Source organism: Vulpes lagopus, chromosome 8, assembly GCF_018345385.1.
Source record: "Vulpes lagopus strain Blue_001 chromosome 8, ASM1834538v1, whole genome shotgun sequence".
NCBI classification, from domain to species: Eukaryota; Metazoa; Chordata; class Mammalia; order Carnivora; family Canidae; genus Vulpes; species Vulpes lagopus.
Window position 1 is genome coordinate 130,212,472 of NC_054831.1, and position 18,464 is coordinate 130,230,935.

General features: G+C 52.4%; 1 protein-coding gene across 3 annotated transcripts in view; it reads right to left on the reverse strand.

Moving 5' to 3' along the window:
* The window catches only part of PADI1 (peptidyl arginine deiminase 1), a 71,120-nt gene extending 61,364 nt beyond the window's left edge, over window positions 1-9,756 (reverse strand). The window contains exons 1-2 of one of the 3 annotated variants that reach the window (XM_041767995.1): window positions 9,252-9,756; window positions 3,075-3,154 (exon numbers count right to left, since the gene is read on the reverse strand). In XM_041767995.1, coding sequence (XP_041623929.1) covers window positions 3,075-3,154; window positions 9,252-9,305 — 134 coding nt within the window. In that variant the 5' untranslated portion in view covers window positions 9,306-9,756. Of the gene's footprint in view, window positions 1-364; window positions 1,159-3,074; window positions 3,155-9,251 lie in introns of those variants that run through there. The other 2 variants (XM_041767999.1, XM_041767998.1) reach the window with 2 other exon arrangements.
* Between the last annotated feature and the right edge of the window lie 8,708 nt (window positions 9,757-18,464).

Below are 18,464 nucleotides of genomic sequence, written 5' to 3' on the forward strand. Positions count from 1 at the left end.
TCCGCTGCCATAGGCAGCTTGGAAACAGCAATAAATGATACTTAAAGGAATGAACATGGTGTGTTCCAATAAAACTTTATGTATAAAAACAGGCGCTGGGCCTGATCTGGCCCAAGGGCCACAGTTTGCAGGCCTCTGTCCTGAAGCCTATGTACATAAATCCCTACAGTTACTTTCCTTCCAAAACAGGACAGCAACCTTAGACAACTTTAAATCCCGTCACCCCCTCGTGACTTAATGTGCTACTGTTGTCTGGTATTTTCACTTTATTTTTTTAAGCCCTCAAAAAAGACATTATTAGCACTAATTATAGATTTGGTGTTTAATTAGATTTAGCCACGGGTCTGAGATGCTTATTACTCACAATTCCATCTGAGGCTCAGCCTTCCTTCTAAGATCATGTTCTTTCCTTCTGAAGCACATCCTTGGCGAGCTCCTCCAAATGTGTCTCCTCTGAAACTGTACACACGCTCAGCTTTTCCGGATCTGAAACTGCCTTCAACTCCCTCTGGCTCCACAAGGAAAGCTTCGCGAAGCATCTGTTCTTCCTCTGAGCTCTCCTGTGGGCGTGGCCTCTGGCTTCTGCTGTCTCTGATCAAGGGTGGCCTATCAGCCTTGTCCCTGTCCCTTCGTAGGCGATGTAACGGCTCTAACCGCTCTTGGAGTCTTTCCTTTATCCTTACTATTCTGAAATTTCAATCTAACCGTCAAGATGTGTATTTCTTTTCATTTTTCCTGCTGGGGTTTCTGAGTATGAAGGTTCATCTGGAAAATTCTCAGCCTTTATCCCTTTGAAAAATGTTGCTCCTTTATTTCCACCGCTGTCCCTTTCTAGAACACTGAGCGAGCCCATTTGTTTCAGAGGCTTTCACCCCATCCTTCACATCTCTTCATCGTCTCCACCTCGTTGTCCTTCCTCGCTGGGTGTTTATTTACCAACCTTCTGGTTCATGGATTCTCCTCTCAGCTCTTTTCACTGCTGAGTCTGCTATGCAACCTATTTGTCGTATTTTCTGTTTCAGTTTTGTATATCTCATCTCTAGAAGCTCAGATTAAGTCTTTTTCACACTGCCTGCCTATTGCTTTAATTCTTTTTCTTTTGAGAACGAGAGCGTGCATGTCCACAAGGAGGGGTAGAGGGAGAGAAAGAGAGAAAATCTTAAGCAGGCTCCACACCAGCGCAGAGTGGAAGGCCAGGCTCAGTCTCACGACCCTGAGGTCATGACTTGAGCTGAAATCAAAAGTTGGACGCTTCACCAACTGAGCCACCCAGGTGCCCCAATTTATTGCTTTATTTAAATTAACTTTACTGAAGCATAATTTACCGAGGTGCGGTTATGTTGTATAATTTGCACACAATAAAAGCATCTATATGATGTGTACAGTTTGATGAGTTTTGACATTCATGTAACCACCTCCACAATCAGGATACAGAATTTTTCCATTATAAAAAAATTTTTTTAAAAAGGCCCTCGTGTCCTTTTGCTCCTTTACTTTCTACCCCCAGCAACCACTAATCAGCCTTCTGTCACTATAGATTAGCCTTTGCCTCTTTGAAAAGTTCATAAAAATTAAATCATACAGTGTGTCATTGTTTCTAGCTTCTCTCTCTCTACATGGTGTTTTTGAGATGAATTCAGGTAGTTGAAAGTTTCTGTAGTTTATCCCTTTTTATTGCTAGGTAGCACTCCACTACATACATGTTGCATCTATTAAAAGCTACATACATGTTGCATCTACATCCACTACATACATGTTGCATCTATTTTTTTTTTAATTTTTTATTTATTTATGATAGTCAAAGACAGAGAGAGAGAGGCAGAGACACAGGCAGAGGGAGAAGCAGGCTCCATGCACCGGGAGCCCGACGTGGGATTCAATCCCGGGTCTCCAGGATCGCGCCCTGGGCCAAAGGCAGGCGCCAAACCGCTGCGCCACCCAGGGATCCCCATGTTGCATCTATTAAAAGCAACAATTTGTTTCTCCATCAGCCTGTTGATGGACATTTGTGTTGTTTAGTTTGGGGCCATTAGAAACTGTTATGAGCACTCACACACAAATTTTTTTAAAGATTTTATTCATTTATTCATGAGAGACACAGAGAGAGAGAGGCAGAGACACAGGCAGAGAGAGAGAAGCAGGCTCCATGCAGGGAGCCTGACGTGGGACTCGATCCCAGAAATCCAGGATCACGCTCTGGGCTGAAAGCAGGTGCTCAACCACTGAGCCACCAAGGCATCCCATGCACAAATTTTTCCAGGAGTGGCAGGCATAGAGAGAAGCAGGCTCCCCAGGGAGCAGGCAGCCCTTCGTGGGGCTCCGTCCCAGGACCCTGGGATCATGACCTGAGCCAAAGGCAAATGCTTAACCAGCTGAACCACCCAGGCACCCACATGTTTTCATTTCTCTTTGGCAAATACCTAGGTGTACAATTGCTGGATCATATGGCTAAGTATATGTTTAATTTTATAAGAAACCATGCCTGGTCATTCATGATAGTCTCTTGTTCCTTGTTTATACTTTCAATACTTTCTTCTACTTGTTTAAATTATTTAGCACCTTTCTTTCCTAAAATGAATGCTCTAGATCCCATCCCTGAAGTGTTGGCAGAGCTGATTCTGCTGCTTCTTGTTTCTATTAAAACTTGTCCATGGAACCTTGGTTTTTGTGTGTTCTTAAATTTTTTTCATTGTGAGCTCATGATCATTAGGACTCTATCTGTGGGAATTTTATAAGGCTTTCATTGACATGTTTCCCTCCAGAAAGGATTTTAGTTTGTTTTTGCTAGAGACCTGGGAGCATTATCCACCAGGAACTATTTTAAATTCTCAGCTGGAGGGATGCCTGAGTGGCTCAGCAGTTGAGCGTCTGCCTTCAGCTCAGCTCGTGATCCCAGGGTCCAGGGATCGAGTCCTACATCGGGCTCCCTGCGAGGAGCCTGATTCTCTCTCTGCCTATATCTCTGCTTCTCTCTGTGTGTCTCTCTCATGAATAAATAAATAAATAATTTTAAAAATTCACAGCTGGAAGTTTCTGGACCAAGTGAGAAGTAGGAACTTGGGCTCTGGTCTTACCTGAGGGCTGGTTCAGAGGAGAGTTTATTTTCCCATTCATCGTGAGTCAAAGCCAAGATTAACGTCTTTCTTTCCATGTCCTGGAAGATAGATACTTTTCAAGTTTACCCTTTCAGTGAAGAGGTTGTCTGCAGAGGTTCTGACTTTATGGGGGATCTCGGATCCCCCTTCCTACCTGGTCAGGTCTTGGGCTACGTCTTCTGTCCCATGTGCATCTATTAAAAGCAAAGCTCCTGGGGCACCTGGATGGCTCAGTCAGTTAAGCATCTGACTCTTGATTTCAGCTCAGGTCATGATCTCAGGGTTGTGGGATCAAGCCCCGTGTCAGGCTCTGTGCTCAGCACAGAATCTGCTTGTCCCTCTCCCTCTGCTCCTCCCCCCACTCCCACATGCTTGCTCTCTCTCTCTCTCTCTCAAATAAATAAATAAATAAAATCTTTAAAATATATATAAAGCGGGCAGCCCGGGAGGCTCAGTGGTTTAGCATCGTCTTCGGCCAGAGTGTGATCCTGGAGACCCGGGATCAAGTCCCACATCGGGCTCCCTGCATGGAGCCTGCTTCTCCCTCTGCCTGTGTCTCTGCCTCTCTCTTTCTGTGTCTCATGAATAAATAAATCAAAAATCTTAAAAAAAAAAAACAACACTTGATACAGAACGTAAAATAAAGCTGCTAATTATATATATATATGATATATATATATATATTATATATATATATATATATAAAGCTCCACAGTGTTGGTAATGGAGGGGATGCAAAGTGGCACAGCCACTTAGGAAAACAGTTCGGCAGTCCTTTATAAAGTCTAGCATGAAAATAAATAAATAAATAAATAAATAAATAAATAAATAAATAAAGTCTAGCATGTACATGCCATACAACCCCGCAATCTCACTCTTAACTATTTACCTTAGTAAAATGAAAACCTACATTCACACCGTTCCCTGTTCGTGAATGTGTGTAACAGCCTTATTTATAATCACTAGAAACTCCAAACCACCCAGATGTCCCTCAACAAGCAAATGGATAAGCAAAATGTGGTACATGATACGATGACATAAACTACCAGTTGCACAACTGCATGATCAATCTTAAATGCTTTATGCTAAAAAAAAAAAAAAAAGCCAACCCACAAAAGGTGACATACTACAGGATTCCATTTCTATGACATCCTGCAAAAAGGCAAAACCATAGGGACAGAAATCAGATCAGAGTTTGCCAAGGGCCGGAGAGGAGAAAACAGGTTGACTACAGAGGGACACGGAGATTTGAGAGGAGAAGACCCTTGTAGATCTTGACCGTGGTAATGTGGACACAACTACCGTTGACCCTCGAAGGACCCTGCGTGGGTCCACTTTTACTTGGATTTCTTTTTGATAAATACAGAACAGGACTGCAAATGTATTTTCTGTTCCTTACAATGATCATAACATTCTCGTTTCTCTAGCCGACTCTACTGTGGGGATGCAGTAGGCAGTACACAGAACACACACAAGTGTGTTAATTGACTGTTATCAGGAAGGCTTTTGGACAACAGTAGGCTGTTTAGTAGCTAGGGTTTGGGAAGTCAAAATTTATATTGGGATTTTCGACTGCGCAGGACGAGGCATGGTCGGCATCGCTAACCCTCATGCCGTTCAAGGCTCAACTGTCTTTGCATTTGTCACGATTCAAAGACCTTGATGCTAAAAGAGGCAAGTTGTCCTGCTTTGTAAACTTGGCTGCCACTGACGAACTAACAAAGCCCCGGTTTACAGGCATCCTTCAGGGGGACTTACCAGTCCGGGGCTCACCTTCCCCTCTCGATGTGTGTACACAGCCTTTCTTACTTTATCTTTAATTTTTTTAACCTATTTTTGGCTTTTGAGTGCTCCTTTTCCTTTCTTGCCAGCTCAGTCATGCATTTTAAAACATTCTTTTAGATCTTGTGTCCAGAGCTCCGGCCCCATGAGGGAGATTCCCTCTTTATCCTCAAGGAGCTCCTCGTCCAACGGAGGAAGACAGAACTGGCCGGCAAGGAGGATCCTCCTCCGGAGCAGTCCAGCCGTGGAGAGGAGCTCCCCCGGGGCATTTTGGGGCTTCCTGGACCTGCACGATCACGTAACTTTTTCATAATGACAGTAATGGCTGTAATTACCTGACATCAAAACGTGATGCACAGTAGGTAGCCGGCCAGGCTTACAGCCAGGGAGGCGGCACGGCATGACTCATGCCACCGCCGGGGGGAACAGCAAGAGAGAGAGGTAGGTGGCCTGACCAGGCTCCAGAGGGAGTCCTGGCATGTGCCGACGTCCCCTTGCACAGGCGGGTGTCAGGGCCCAGAACTCTGAGGACCATCCCATCCTGACTTGGTCCTAGTAGTCAGCATCCAGAGAGGGTCCTAGGGCCTGGGCTCTCTCCTCAAGGGGGATAGATTTCCCTCCATTTCACTGGAAACTCTTTTTCTTTCTTTTTATTTCTTTCATTAAAAGATTTTATTTATATATTCATGAGAGACACAGAGAGAGAGGCAGAGACACAGACAGAGGGTGAAGCAGGCTCCCTGTGGGGAATCCGATGCGAGACTCGATCCCAGGACCCCGGGATCACAACCTGAGCCAAAGGCAGACGTTCAAAAACTGAGCCCCTCAGGTGACCCCTCTCTTTCTTTTTTATGCAGATTTAATCTTTTTTTTTTTTTTTTTTTTTACATGAGCACTAGGCCCTGCATGAACAAGAGTCACACGCTCTAGCTCTACCAGCTGAGCCAGCCAGGGGCCCCTCACTGGCGACTCCTAGAGCAGAGTGCTCCCCAGGGCCAGACGCCGTGCCAACGCTTGGGCAGCATTACCACGCAGAATCCTCTGCGCCTCTGTTCACTAGCAGCCGTCTCGCGGGTGGCCGTGAGGATCCAGTTTCCCCTATGTGTAAAGCACTAGCGCAGGGGCCGCCCCTCAAGGAACGCCGTCCTGGTTGTCACCAACCCCATTAAGCAGAGAAGGCACCTGAGGCCCTATGCGGGTAGGGGACTTGCCAAGGCCATACGGCTGCTAGCTTGCAGAGTTGGGTAGCCTGGGTCTAAAGCCTTACAGGACAGCCTCCTGGAGCAAGGTCACAGCTTAGAAGTCTCCAAGCCTCGAGTGGGACTACCTTTAAAATAGTCCAAGGAGGGGCACCCAGGTGGCTCAGTCGGTTAAGCGTCTGCCTTCAGCTCAGATCGTGATCTCCGGGTCCTGGGATGGAGCCCCAGGCTCCCTGCACAGAGGGGAACCTGCTTCTCCTTCTCCCTCTGCCCCTCCCCCTGCTTGTATACTCTCTTAACTAAATAAATAAAATAAACATAAAACAAAATATTCCGGGGGGGGTGCCTGGGGGGCACTGTCAGTAAGTGTCAGACTCTTGGTTTCAGCTCAGACGGTGATCTCGGGGTCATGGGATAGAGCCTCACGTCGGGCTCTGTGCTCAGCAGAGTCTACTTGTCCCTCTCCCTCTGCCCATCCCGCCCATGTTCTCTTTCTCAATCTAAAATAATTAAATAAATCTTAAAGTATATATATATATATGTTCCAAGGAGGGCAACACGGCTCCCCAGAGTCCTCTCCATCCAGCTCTGAGTATCTCTACCCTGTCCTCGCTGCCACTTAACACACTTCCTGAACACCTACCGTGTGACTGGTTCTGAACTGGCCACTGGGATCAAAGATGGCCAGGTCATGGCAGTGCCTCAGGGGTTCCGTGTGGGGGAGGCAGATGGGCCTACAGATGATGACGGCGATGGGGGGATGGCAGTGACAATGGGGATGATAGGTCCAATTTGTTAAGGGCTCACCGGGTGCCCAGCACCGTGCTGAGCACTTGACATGCATTAACTCACTAATCCTCGTAACAGCCCGATGAGGCAACAGTAATTATTTTAATCATGGGTAACATTTACTACTGACTAAATGCCAGGCACTGTTCTGGACGCTTTACAAGTGTTAACCCATTCGAGGTGGGTACTATTATTACTGCCCCTATTTTACTGGGGAGGACAGTGAGTGAGGCATTGAGACATTTAAGAACTTGCCCAGGGTCACACGGCCACTAATTGGCAGAGCAAAATGCATTTGCTGTGATGAACGAAGGCAGGGGGTGCTGTGGGGCACAGAGGAGAAAGGAGTCTGTCCCTCCTGCGCAGTTCAAGGAAGGCTTCACAGAGGAGGTGACTTTGAAGCCAGGTCTTAAGGGATTAGCTGGGGTTTGCCAAGTGGGTGTGGGGGAAAGGGCAGTTCAGGCTGAGGACAGTGGAGCAAAGGCCTCAGAAGCAGGGCGAGGTTTAGGGACGGGGCGTGCTTCCAAAGGGCCAGAGGATTGGGTGGGGCTGCTCAGGCCGGGGACATGGGAAGAGGCCAGGTCACCAGGGCCCCGGGGGAGCGGGGCCAGGCTGAGAGGCTTGCCCTGATCCTGAAGATGTGAGAGGCTGCAGCCCCTGGTCTCTCCCCGACCTGCTATAACCAGCTCTTTACCCTGTGACGGATGAAAGGGAAAAGCTTTCTTTACACAGGCCCACTCAGCAACCTCTCCTGCTCTCCGAAGACCATGGGCCCTGCCTCCCACCCCACTCTTGTTACACCCCGAAGTGTCCTTGGCAGCCCTCAGGCCAACCACTGCCACCCCTAATGCCGTTCCACCCACCGCCACGACCCCTGCACCTTATTCCCCTGCCCGGACGCCTCCGTTCTCGCCTCCACCAGTCCACAGCCTGTCTCTCCCTGGGGCTTGGCTCAGGGACCCCCTTCTCCAGAAAGCCCAACCAGATCTCTCCAACCCAGGTGAGTCTCCACCTTTGATGCTTATCCCTTGGGACGCACATCATAGCTGAAATTCTGGACCTCCCAGCCTGCTTCTCACCTGTCTCCTGAGCTGGACTGTAAGATCCTGAAGGGCCAAGACCCCGTGCTATAATTAGGTGTACAAGGTGGGCAGGTGCGGACCACGCCCGGCCGCAGAACCGTCCAAAGCTGTGCTCTGTGCTCACTTCGCCTTTAGGGCCAGCTTGTAGCCTACAGACAAAGGCTCAGACAGGTCAGGGGATTTCTCCACCACTGCCCCATTAGGACTGGACCCCAAGTATATTACTCCAGGCTCCCAATAAGCTGCTGCCTCCCACATCTCACTCAGATCACACCCTCCCAGGTGGAGGCACACAGCAGGTGCACAGCGGAGAGTCCGACACCGATCCAAAGGCTGCTGCAACCTCAGGGATCACCTTCTGTGCGGGGTCCTGCCTCGCTCGCCTCTCTTCTCTCAAATGGGGTCCTCCTGCAGGTCACAGGCTGCCCTCCAGTCACGGCTGCGGGCACTGGCCAACAACAACACAGGGGTTCGGGGGGCCCACAAGTCCCCAGGAGTTGGAGGCTGAGACTCAGCAGTTCTGAGCTCTATCAGACACTGGCCTAGACTTGCTCTAAAGAACCACAGGGGCAACCCTGGTGGCTCAGCGGCTTAGCGCCACCTTCGGCCCAGGGCCTGGTCCTAGAGACGCGGGATCGAGTCCCACGTCGGGCTCCCTGCTTTTCCCTCCACCTGTGTCTCTGCCTCTCTCTCTCTCTCTCTCTCTGTCTCTCATGAATAAATAAACAAAATCTTTAAAAAAAAAAAAAAAAAGAACCGTGGGCAGGAATCTAAATGGAGGCCTAAAAGAGATTAGCAGGACGGCAAGTGCAAGTTCCTATCACTTGGTCCTGCCAAATTATAGCCAGATAATAATGGTCACAGTCAACACGCACTGGGCACTTCCTGGGTGAGCCCCCCACAGGCATTTCTCATTTCTCCTCCCAAATACATAAAGAAGCCAGTCCCACCGTACAGATGTGGACACTCTCATGCATTTCCTCACCATCCAGTCACTATATGTATTTGGGGGGGGGGGAGCATGTATTGAACACCCACTCCATGCCAGGGCTGGAGTCCAGAACTGGGGTAGACATGCACGCAATCCCAGCTCTACGGCTCACGCCATCTGAGGGGCGCCTGGCTTTGGGGACCAGGCACGAACGCCCGGGCGGGGGAATGTGAAGGCCTCACTAGCCGTGAGTGTGCAGAAGGGAAGGCCAGCAGCACCTCCGGACAGAGCACGGGGAATTGCTGTGAGCATCGAGGAAGCTACCCCACAGGGCGGGGACCCCTGCAGGGAGGGGGGGCACCTGGACACGCACCTGGGACTGCTCTCGCAGCAGATGGCTGAGTGCCGCGGCGGGGCGTCCACACATCACCCCCACACCCCGGGCCGGGGCGGGAGCCGAAGGCCAAGGTGCTCCGCAGCGAGCGTGTCCTCAGGACGGCTGCGTGCAGGGCGGGGGGCTGAGAAGCCGGGAGCGGGGGAGTGGGCCAGGAGCCAGGGCCCAGGGGTCAGGGCACCACACTCCCACACAGAGGGGTGGTGGGGTGGGAAGCCCCCGACCCGTTGGCAGATAGAGAAACTGAGGCCCAGGGAGGAAAGAAGTGGCCCAGGGCACTGGAGCCGGGCAAGCACCCCCGACCCGGGGCACGTCGAGTCAGCAGATGCTGCGCCAGCTCATGTGGCTTCTCCAGGAGGCCCCGTCATGCCCTCGTGACCGGCGCCCAGCTGCTGGCGCGGCCTGCGCCTGGGGGAGACTGGCCTGGGCTTGGCCTCCAGCCAGCTTCCTGCTCCAGCCCCCCTCGGCGCCTTCCTGGCACCGTCTCTCTCCGGGGGCCCCTGGCACCTGAGCTCCCCAGCGCGGACGCCAAGGGCTGGGCCTGAGCCTTCCTCATCAGACCGGGCCTCCCCTAAGGCAGGGCCTGTGCCTCCCCCCACGGCAGGTGCTCCCCCTGGACCTCCCCTCTCAGACTAGCGGCCCTGCCCGGAGAGAAGCCGAGCCTGCCCGTCACACTGGGGGCTTCCTCCAGGGTGGCCTTGCGCCTCCCCCCGCCCCCCGCGCTGGGAACCCCTGGGCGCCACCCCCCACCCACTCCGGGACACTGGCCAGCCCGGGTAAACTTATGCTCTCTATTTGGGTCTGTTTGAGGGCAGTCACTTCAGGGACTCACCCCAACGAAGGCCTCACGGGGAGCGACAACCGTCCAGACTCACACTGACCTGGGCTGGACCCACGGTGCCGCCTCCCAGCTCTGGGACTGAGGCAATTTACTTAAGCTCCCCGAGCCTCTACTGTCCCATTTATAAAACAGACAGGAACAGCCGGGGTGCCTTGCGGGGGGCGGGGGGGGGAGTCCCTGACATGACGCCTGTTGAGGGCTCAATGCGGGCCCGGCACACGGTGAGTACAGGCCGCACTGGAGCCGTCCTCGTGGGAATAAGAGCCACGGGGAGATGAGCCCCCGCCCCCGCGGTGCCCAGTGCGCTCCCGCCCGCAGAGACCTCCATCCTCGGTGGCACGGGAGGGAGCCTTGAGGTGACAGCAGACACTCCTTGCCTGGTGTCACTGAGCCTGGCCTCCTGGCCCTGGCCTTGAAATCCTGACCCACCACTTGACCGGTGACAGTGCCGCGTCTGAATATTCGCAAGCTGGGAGCCTGGAGCATGTTACTTGACCTCTCTGAGGCTGTTTGCACATCTGTAAAGTGGGAGTAAGCGTGGTACCTCTCTCACAGGCTCGTCGGGAAGAGTGAATGACGTCATGGCGTGTACGATGTGGAACACAGTCTGGCAGAGTCCGTGCTAGACACTGAAGTGCTCGCTGGTGTTATACTTTACTGAGCAACTACTATGTGCCGGGCGGCTTCACTTAAAACCTCATAGTAATAGTTTCAACTCCACAGATCCAGGGAATCCAGGGAGTGACTTAAGAGTCACTCCCGGGGGAAGCAGACTCTGGGATGGAGATTTGCACAAAGGGAGCTCACTGAGGGGTGGTCGCAGCCCGGACCTGTGGGGTGGCGGGGGGCCAAAGAGCTGGGTTGGGTGGAGGGAGAAGCTGGGCTGGACGGCATCCCCGACAGAGACCTCGGCCAACCCCACTGGAGGCTCTGCAGCTGGAATGTCCTTCAGAGACGTCCTCCACTGAGGCGACGGGTGGGCCTTGTACCCCCACACTGGCATGTCACTGCATGGGGGCTGCCCCAGGAAAGCAGCATAGCCTGGGGCAAGGCAGCTCCCTCTGGCTAAGGGCAATTCCTGGAGAGGGACCCACAGGACAGCCCTCGGTCACCCAATATTCCTCACAGCTGGGGCACGTGCGCTTCAGGATTTTGTTTGGTTTTGCAGGGGCAGGGAGCATCTGGGCAGCACACAACAGTGTCCACCACAAGGAGTTGAAGGCACCTGTCTTAAGTTTCCCAGCCAGATGGTGGCAAATTTAAACCCAGGATTTAAACCCAGATCAGACCCCACACTGCCTCCCATCAGGCAAGGAAGGAAAAACCAGGTAAAAATGGCATCAGCAGTACAGGGCGGGATGATTTCACTAACTGTGGAAGACAGAAAGGAACACAGAAGGCCACCCATGCGGCCGACTGCTAGATGTCCCTCATCCAGATCCTTTGAAGAGTAGACACGTGGCTGCCCAGGAAAGACTCCATTTCCCAGCATCCCCTGTAGCCATCAAGACCATGTGACCAGGCTACATCTGAGTCCCGTGACAGGTAGCGCCATGCGCCACTTTGGGATTGTGCCCTTAAAAAAAAAAAAAAGAAGAAAAGGGATCCCTGGGTGGCGCAGCGGTTTGGCGCCTGCCTTTGGCCCGGGGCGCGATCCTGGAGACCCGGGATCGAATCCCACATCAGGCTCCCAGTGCATGGAGCCTGCTTCTCCCTCTGCCTGTGTCTCTGCCTCTCTCTCTCTCTCTGTATGACTATCATAAATAAATAATAAATAAACAAACAAAAAAAAAAAAGAAGAAAGAACAAAATCTGTCCTCCTTATCCCAGTCTGCCTTCCCACCAGGCGGAATGCAGATGTGAGGGAAGGACCTGGGCAGCCAGGTGAGGTCCTAAGGTGGAAGCCAAATATGGGGGAGGGCAGAGCAACAAGTCAGAAGGAGCCTGGGATCTTAAATGTCAACCAGCACCCACGTCCGTCCTGAACTGTCCATGTCCTGCACCCGTTCCTGGGAACTACAGTTTCTCTGGCCTTTGTTACAACAACAAAGCCCGTGTGCCGATGGATTAAAAACCGAGGTGGCCCCCATGCAGAGGACACCCGTTACCTTTGGATGTCTCTCCTTTGATTCTTTTTCCTGCATGTATCAATATGGCCATGAACACCCATCTGCATACGTAGGCGTGTGCGTTTGAACATGCAATGCGTGTGGATTTCCCAGGACACAAACTCACATATGCAAGAAACATTTTGTTTTTCTGCAACTGGACGGAGTTTATGTCTCCAGCTCCTTGTTTCCTGCTGGTGGAAACCTAAGCCACCCAACGGGTAACCTCAGTCATATCAGATTATTTTCAGCCACTTAGGATTTGTCTGCTTTGGGCAAATCAGGGTGAGTTCCATCCATCTGGGTGAGTTCCATTCCTCCCCTTTCCTCACCCCTTCCTCCTTTCTTAGTAGTATTTAAATCCTAGTTAATGACTTAAATATAACATTATAGGGACGCCTGGGTGGCTCAGTTGGTTGAGTGTCTGCCTTCAGCTCAGGTCAGGATCCCAACATCCTGGGATCATGCCACCGCATCAGGTCCCTGCTCAAGGAGGAGTCTGCTTCACCCTGTACCTCTGCCCCTCCCTCTGCTCATGATCTCTCTTGTGCACGCTCTCTCTCTCTCTCAAATAAATAATCTTTAAAAAAATAATAAATACAACATTAGAACTTTGCTGACCAGACCTGGGGCCATCAGCACTTGGGCAGAATCAGAGGTGAACATCATGCCATGTGGCTCCTGACCATCCTGAGGACCCTGCATCCCTGCCTGGTTTCCAGCTGTGAAGTCTTGGCTGCCCTGGCCCAATGTCCCCTTGTCATGACCCCACAGTGCCACTGCACATCTTCCTTAGGGAACTACTGTTTCCCAGCTCATGTCCAGTCTGTTCTCGGATCCCCGTAGTCACCGTGCCCTGTCAAGGTGGCAGAGGGGCTGCAACCTGTCACCTTTCTTCTGAATCTCTCCGCCTCTTAAGGTGGCACAGTTTGATGGCAAAGGGCCCCCGGGGATGCAGGAGGGTCAAGGGGTTGAAAGGAACTGCACTGTAGGACAAGCTCTCTTTTAAAGATGCTGCCAACACCTCCGCACACACTCCTGCTGGCACAGAGGACAAAGTCATGGGAAAACATGTTCCCTGGCAAGTCTGAGCTGAAAAGTGATCCAAGAAAGTTGGACTCTGAATATGAAGATGTTTGAGGAATATCTTAACCGACTTGCCTATATTTCATGTGTATATTCCTTGTCATGAATCCACAAGACTGACTTATGATAAAGAATGTCGTCTAAAAGAGCTCTTCCAGGAAAAATAAAATCTAACCTCAGCGCAAGGAAGCACTGTGTCCTAGTTGGTCGCCTTTTTTCTTGATTTATGGGACATGATATGCTGGTGTTGGACAATTACGGAAGTGTTAGATCTGATGAATTTTGGTCGCTTCCAACATTCTCCCCATTTTGTAGATGAGGAAATGGGCCAAGAGAGGTGAAGTCAAGGGCATGCAGCTAGTGAAGAGAGGATCTGGGACTTTTTTAAAGATATTATTTATTTATTCATGAGAGACGCAGAGAGAGAGGCAGGGACACAGGCAGAGGGAGAAGCAGGCTCCACGCAGGGAGCCTGATAAGGGACTCGATCCCAGGACCCTGGGATCATGACCTGAGCCACCCAGGCGGGGGATCTGGGACTTGAACAGAAGCAGGCTGCACCCTAACCACAGGCCATTCTGTCTCTACAGGGCATCCTTCCCTTTCCCCCCAGGCAGTTTTGTCCTTGTGGTCTTACACGTTGCTCACAAACATCTCCTAAGGAAGATGAAGGACCAAGGCAAGGATCACTCCTGTTTTACAGTTAAAGAAACTGAGGCCCTGGTGACCCAGCTAGGGACAGGTGGAACAAGGTCTCCAGTGGGGAGTCCCCAACCCTGCCCAGGGTTACTTCTAACACTCACAGACCCCCACCACACACACACACACACACACACACACACACACGCTGCACGCCCAAATGCGCCCACACACATATGCACACACAGAGCAGAGCTGGCCTGCCCTCCTCCCGATGGCTTCATCCCAGAACACAAAATCATTACCCGGTGCTGGGGCTCCGCCTCCCTCTCTGGGCAGCAGTGCAGGGCTGCCGGAGGGGAAAGTGGAACCTCAAAGCTGTGATTAATTCTCCACCCCAATTACCAGCGGTAATTTGAGGAGGGCCTGTCGGCTCCTGGAGCCAGGAAGAGCAACATCAAACGTGGCTCCTGAGCGCACCAGAAGGAAGTCTGGCCCATTAACCAGAAGGTAGCTACTGTGGGGAGGGAGAGGCCCGGGGTCATCCTGGAGAGAGCTGGAGGCTCCACGTTCAAGTCCCAGCTCCACCACTGTGTGGTCTTGGGAAAGTCCCAGAGGCTCCTCTGATACTAGCATCTTTACAAAATGGTAACAACAACTTCGCACACTTGGAAAACTAGGCCCTTTGGGTTAGGGACCGCATCTGCCTTGCCCATCATTAGATCTCCAGCAAGGCACCCCCTCCAGCTCCATCCCTATTGCCCAGTTTTTCCTAAAGAAAACCTGATGGTTATACCCCAAGATGCAAATCTAGGGGGAAGTCCTAGAGGCAACCGGATTAGCACGGAGGCCGGAGGCCGAGCTAAAGCACCCACAGTGGAAGACTGGTTGGAGCCAGGCCAGCCCTCCTACTGTCATCTGAGAGGAAGCACGTCTCTCACAAACAAGCTCCTGTTTCTCACCAGCTTCGGAGGAAAGACTGACTCTTCGAGAGCAGCAGTGACACCAGAGGGGGGGACGGGACAATTCCTCCTCCATGTACCTTTGGCATTTCTGTCCTCCAACTAACGGTGTCTACTGAGCACCTGTCTACTGCGACATCTTCATTTATAAAGTGATTTATTAATTTAGAAGCCTCCTGACACTTTTGAGGAAACCTTCACCCAATCCATAAGGTTAGAACCACAGCAGCAGAGGAGTGTGGCAGGAGAGGTCGCCAGGATTCGGGGCTTGGGGTTTGGGTTCAAGTCCTAGCTCTGCCACTCCTGGGCTGTGTGGCTTTGGACAGATCACTTAACCCCTCTGTTCTAGGCAAAATAACACCCACCCCCACACTCAACGGGTCCACATCCTAATCCCTGGAACTCATAAAAAAAGGCAGAAGGGACTTCGCAGATGGGATTATAGTTAAGGATTTTGAGATAAGGAGATAACCTGCTTTCTCCAGGTGGGCCGACCTTGGGTGAGGAGAAGCTTTCCTCGGCGTAGAGAGACGCAACGCTGCTGACTTTGGAGCTGGGGGAAGAGGGCAGGAACAAACGAATGTGAGCAGCCTCCAGAAACTAGAAAGAGCAGGGAAACGATCCTCCTCTAGAGCTACCTGAAGGGAATGCAGCCCTGTTGACGCTTTGATTTTAGCCCCGTGAGACTCATGTCAGGATGCTGACCTCCGGGACTATAAAATAATAAATGCGTGTTGCTCAACCACCAGCTTTCTGGCAATTTGTTACAGCAGCCACAGGAAACAAATACAGACACTCAGCCTCAGTTTCCCCAATTGGGAATAGGTGACAGGACCAACCTCCCTGGAATCCTGGGAGAACTAGAGGTTGGGAGCCCATCCCTAAAATCACAAAGTCCAGGGTTCGAATCCAGACTCACATGGGGTCTCCCCTCGAGCAGGCAGGGCAAGGGGCTCACCCTCTGCTGGCCGCCTGGGAAGCCTGTCTCCCCACCTGAGTGAGGCATGTTGGCCGAACACCGCCCCCAGCTTTCCTTTGGGCCTTTGATCTTGAGCCACCTCCCCTGGTCAGGCCAAAGCAGAAGGGATTAAGGGAGAGTCTTGGGAGGGGCAGGAAGAGACTGGGGCAGGGCTAGGTCCTGGCCCAGATGCCGGGTGCAGCCAAAGTCTTGGGAGAGGGAAACACACTGGGAGGCTCAGCTTCTGACCGTGGGACTCCCAGAAAGGCAGTTAGCCTCGCTCGCCCCATCTGGAAAACGGGGAAGAAGAGCTCTAGAAATAGCTAGAAGAGCTCTAGAAATAACCAACTCCCATTCATACACATCCTCCTTTTCTCTCCCACTCCTCCCTTCCCTCCCTCCTACCCCATACCATGGTTAAATCCCTCCCCACGGGGCAGGCAAAGGAGAACCTCTGACCCCACTTCAGTCCAGGCCCAGGTTAGATTCCCTTCACCCCAGTCCTTTCACTGCTCTCGGCCCTCCCCCACCCCGAGACTTAATAAAGAAGAGATGGGGGATGCCTGGGTGGCTCAGCGGTTTAGCGCCTGCCTTCGGCCCAGGACTTGATCCTGGAGTCCCAGGATCGAGTCCCCCTTCTGGCTTCATGCAGGGAGCCCGCTTCTCCCTCTGTCTGTGTCTCTGCCTCTCTCTCTCTCTCTCTCTCTCTGTCTCTGTCTCTCATGAATAAATAAATAAAATATTAAAAAAAAAAAAATAAAGAAGAGACAGTGTCACAGTGCAGGGCAGAAAGATAAAGCCAAATCCCAGGTCAGCCACCTGCCAGCGGTGGGAACCTGGACCACTGAGTTCATCTCCCTGAGCCTTCACTTCCTCATCAGAAAAACGGGCATAATAAGAGAGTGTCCCTCACTCAGAGCTGTTTGAGCACTAAATGAATAACCACGTAAAGTATGCAGCAAGGATTAGAAACAGCAAGTACTTAATACAGGCTGTCATTAGACTCCCTTTAAGCCCCCCTGCCCCCACACAGAGCAACAAGGGCGGGTCAGCCCAGGCGGGACAGGTGCTCATTAGTGACCTCCTGTGTGTAAAGCCCTAAGGGTGGTGGACACTGGCGGACACGTGTCCTTTCCCTGCGGGGGGAACACGGAGAGAGGGAGACGGGGTCTCTGGAAGGACGGTGGTACCAGGGCAGGGCGCTGCTTTCTGGGACAGTGGCGGAGGCTGGAGAGGCAACAAAGGCCAGATGCGGGAGCCCCTTACGCTGGACTGTCCTCGAGGGAGTCCTTCTCTGTACCAGGCCCTCTGCCGTGTGGGGTGATTGGGGGGGGAGGAGTGTTTTTTCATTTTTCAGTTGTTTGATGCTCACAGTCCCTAGAAGCACACTATGTCACTCTTATTCTCGACGTTTACAGAGGAGGAAAGTGCGCCCCGTAACGTGCCCAAGGTGAGTGCGTGGTAGGAGGCAGACAGGGTCTGCAGGCAGGTCCTGCCCCCCCCCCCTCCGCTCGCTGGGCAGACTCCGGAGCGCACTGGAATCTCCTGTGGATCTTGTTAAAATGCAGGCCGGGGGCGCCTGGGGGGCCGAGACTACTGAGCCTCTGATTCCTTTGGTTTTTTTTTTTTCTAATTTATTTATTCATGAGAGACACACACAGAGAGAGGCAGACACACGGGCAGAAGGAGAAGCAGGCTCCATGCAGGGAGCCCGATGTGGGACTCGATCCCAGGACTCCAGGATCACACCCTGGGCTGAAGGCAGATGCTCAACCCAGGCATCCCTGAGCCTCTGATTCTTGATTTCCGCTCAGGTCCTGGGGTCTTGGATCTGTCTACCTTGGGCTCCTCACTCAACTCTCTCTCTCAAATAGATTAATTAAATAAATCTCTTTTATTTTAAACGCAGGCTAGGGGCGCCTGGGCGGTTCAGCAGTTGAGCGTCTGCCTTCTGTCCAGGCCATGATCCCGGGGTCCTGGCATCGAGTCCCGCATCGGGCTCCTGCATGGAGCCTGCTTCTCCCTCTGCCTGTGTCTCTGCCTCTCTGTGTGTGTCTCTCATGAATAAATAAATAAAATCTTGGGGGGGGGGGGGATGCAGGCTGGCTCAGCAGGTTGGGCATCTGCCTGAGGTCCAGCCGCTGCATTTCTACCAAGCTTACTGGCGGTGCGGTGCTGCTGGTCCACGGCCCACGCGAGCAGCTTCCACGCTCTGCATGGCCTCTTGCTAAGTGTTCGCTGCGGTTTTTCCTAACAATGAGTTTACCACAGTCCCGTAGGGAACCTGGAGCTCAGGGACCTTAACGTGTCCAGGTCACCGAGAAGGCTACCTGCAAGGGTGGGGTTGGAACTCAGGGCCCAGCACAGCGGGCTGCCGCCGAATGGGAAGCCTGGGACACCCCAAGAAGTGGGCTCCACTTGGGGGGCAAGACTTGGCTTTGGGAAGTGCAGATCTCAGCCAGGAGCAGGGCTGGGCGGGACTGGGGTGGGGTCTGTGCGGAGGGACAACCATCTATCCCCAGCCAACGCTGGCCATCTCAGGGAGGGCTAGGGAGGGAGAGGGTGCCCGCCACCCCGCTCGGGTGCCCAGGGCGGGAG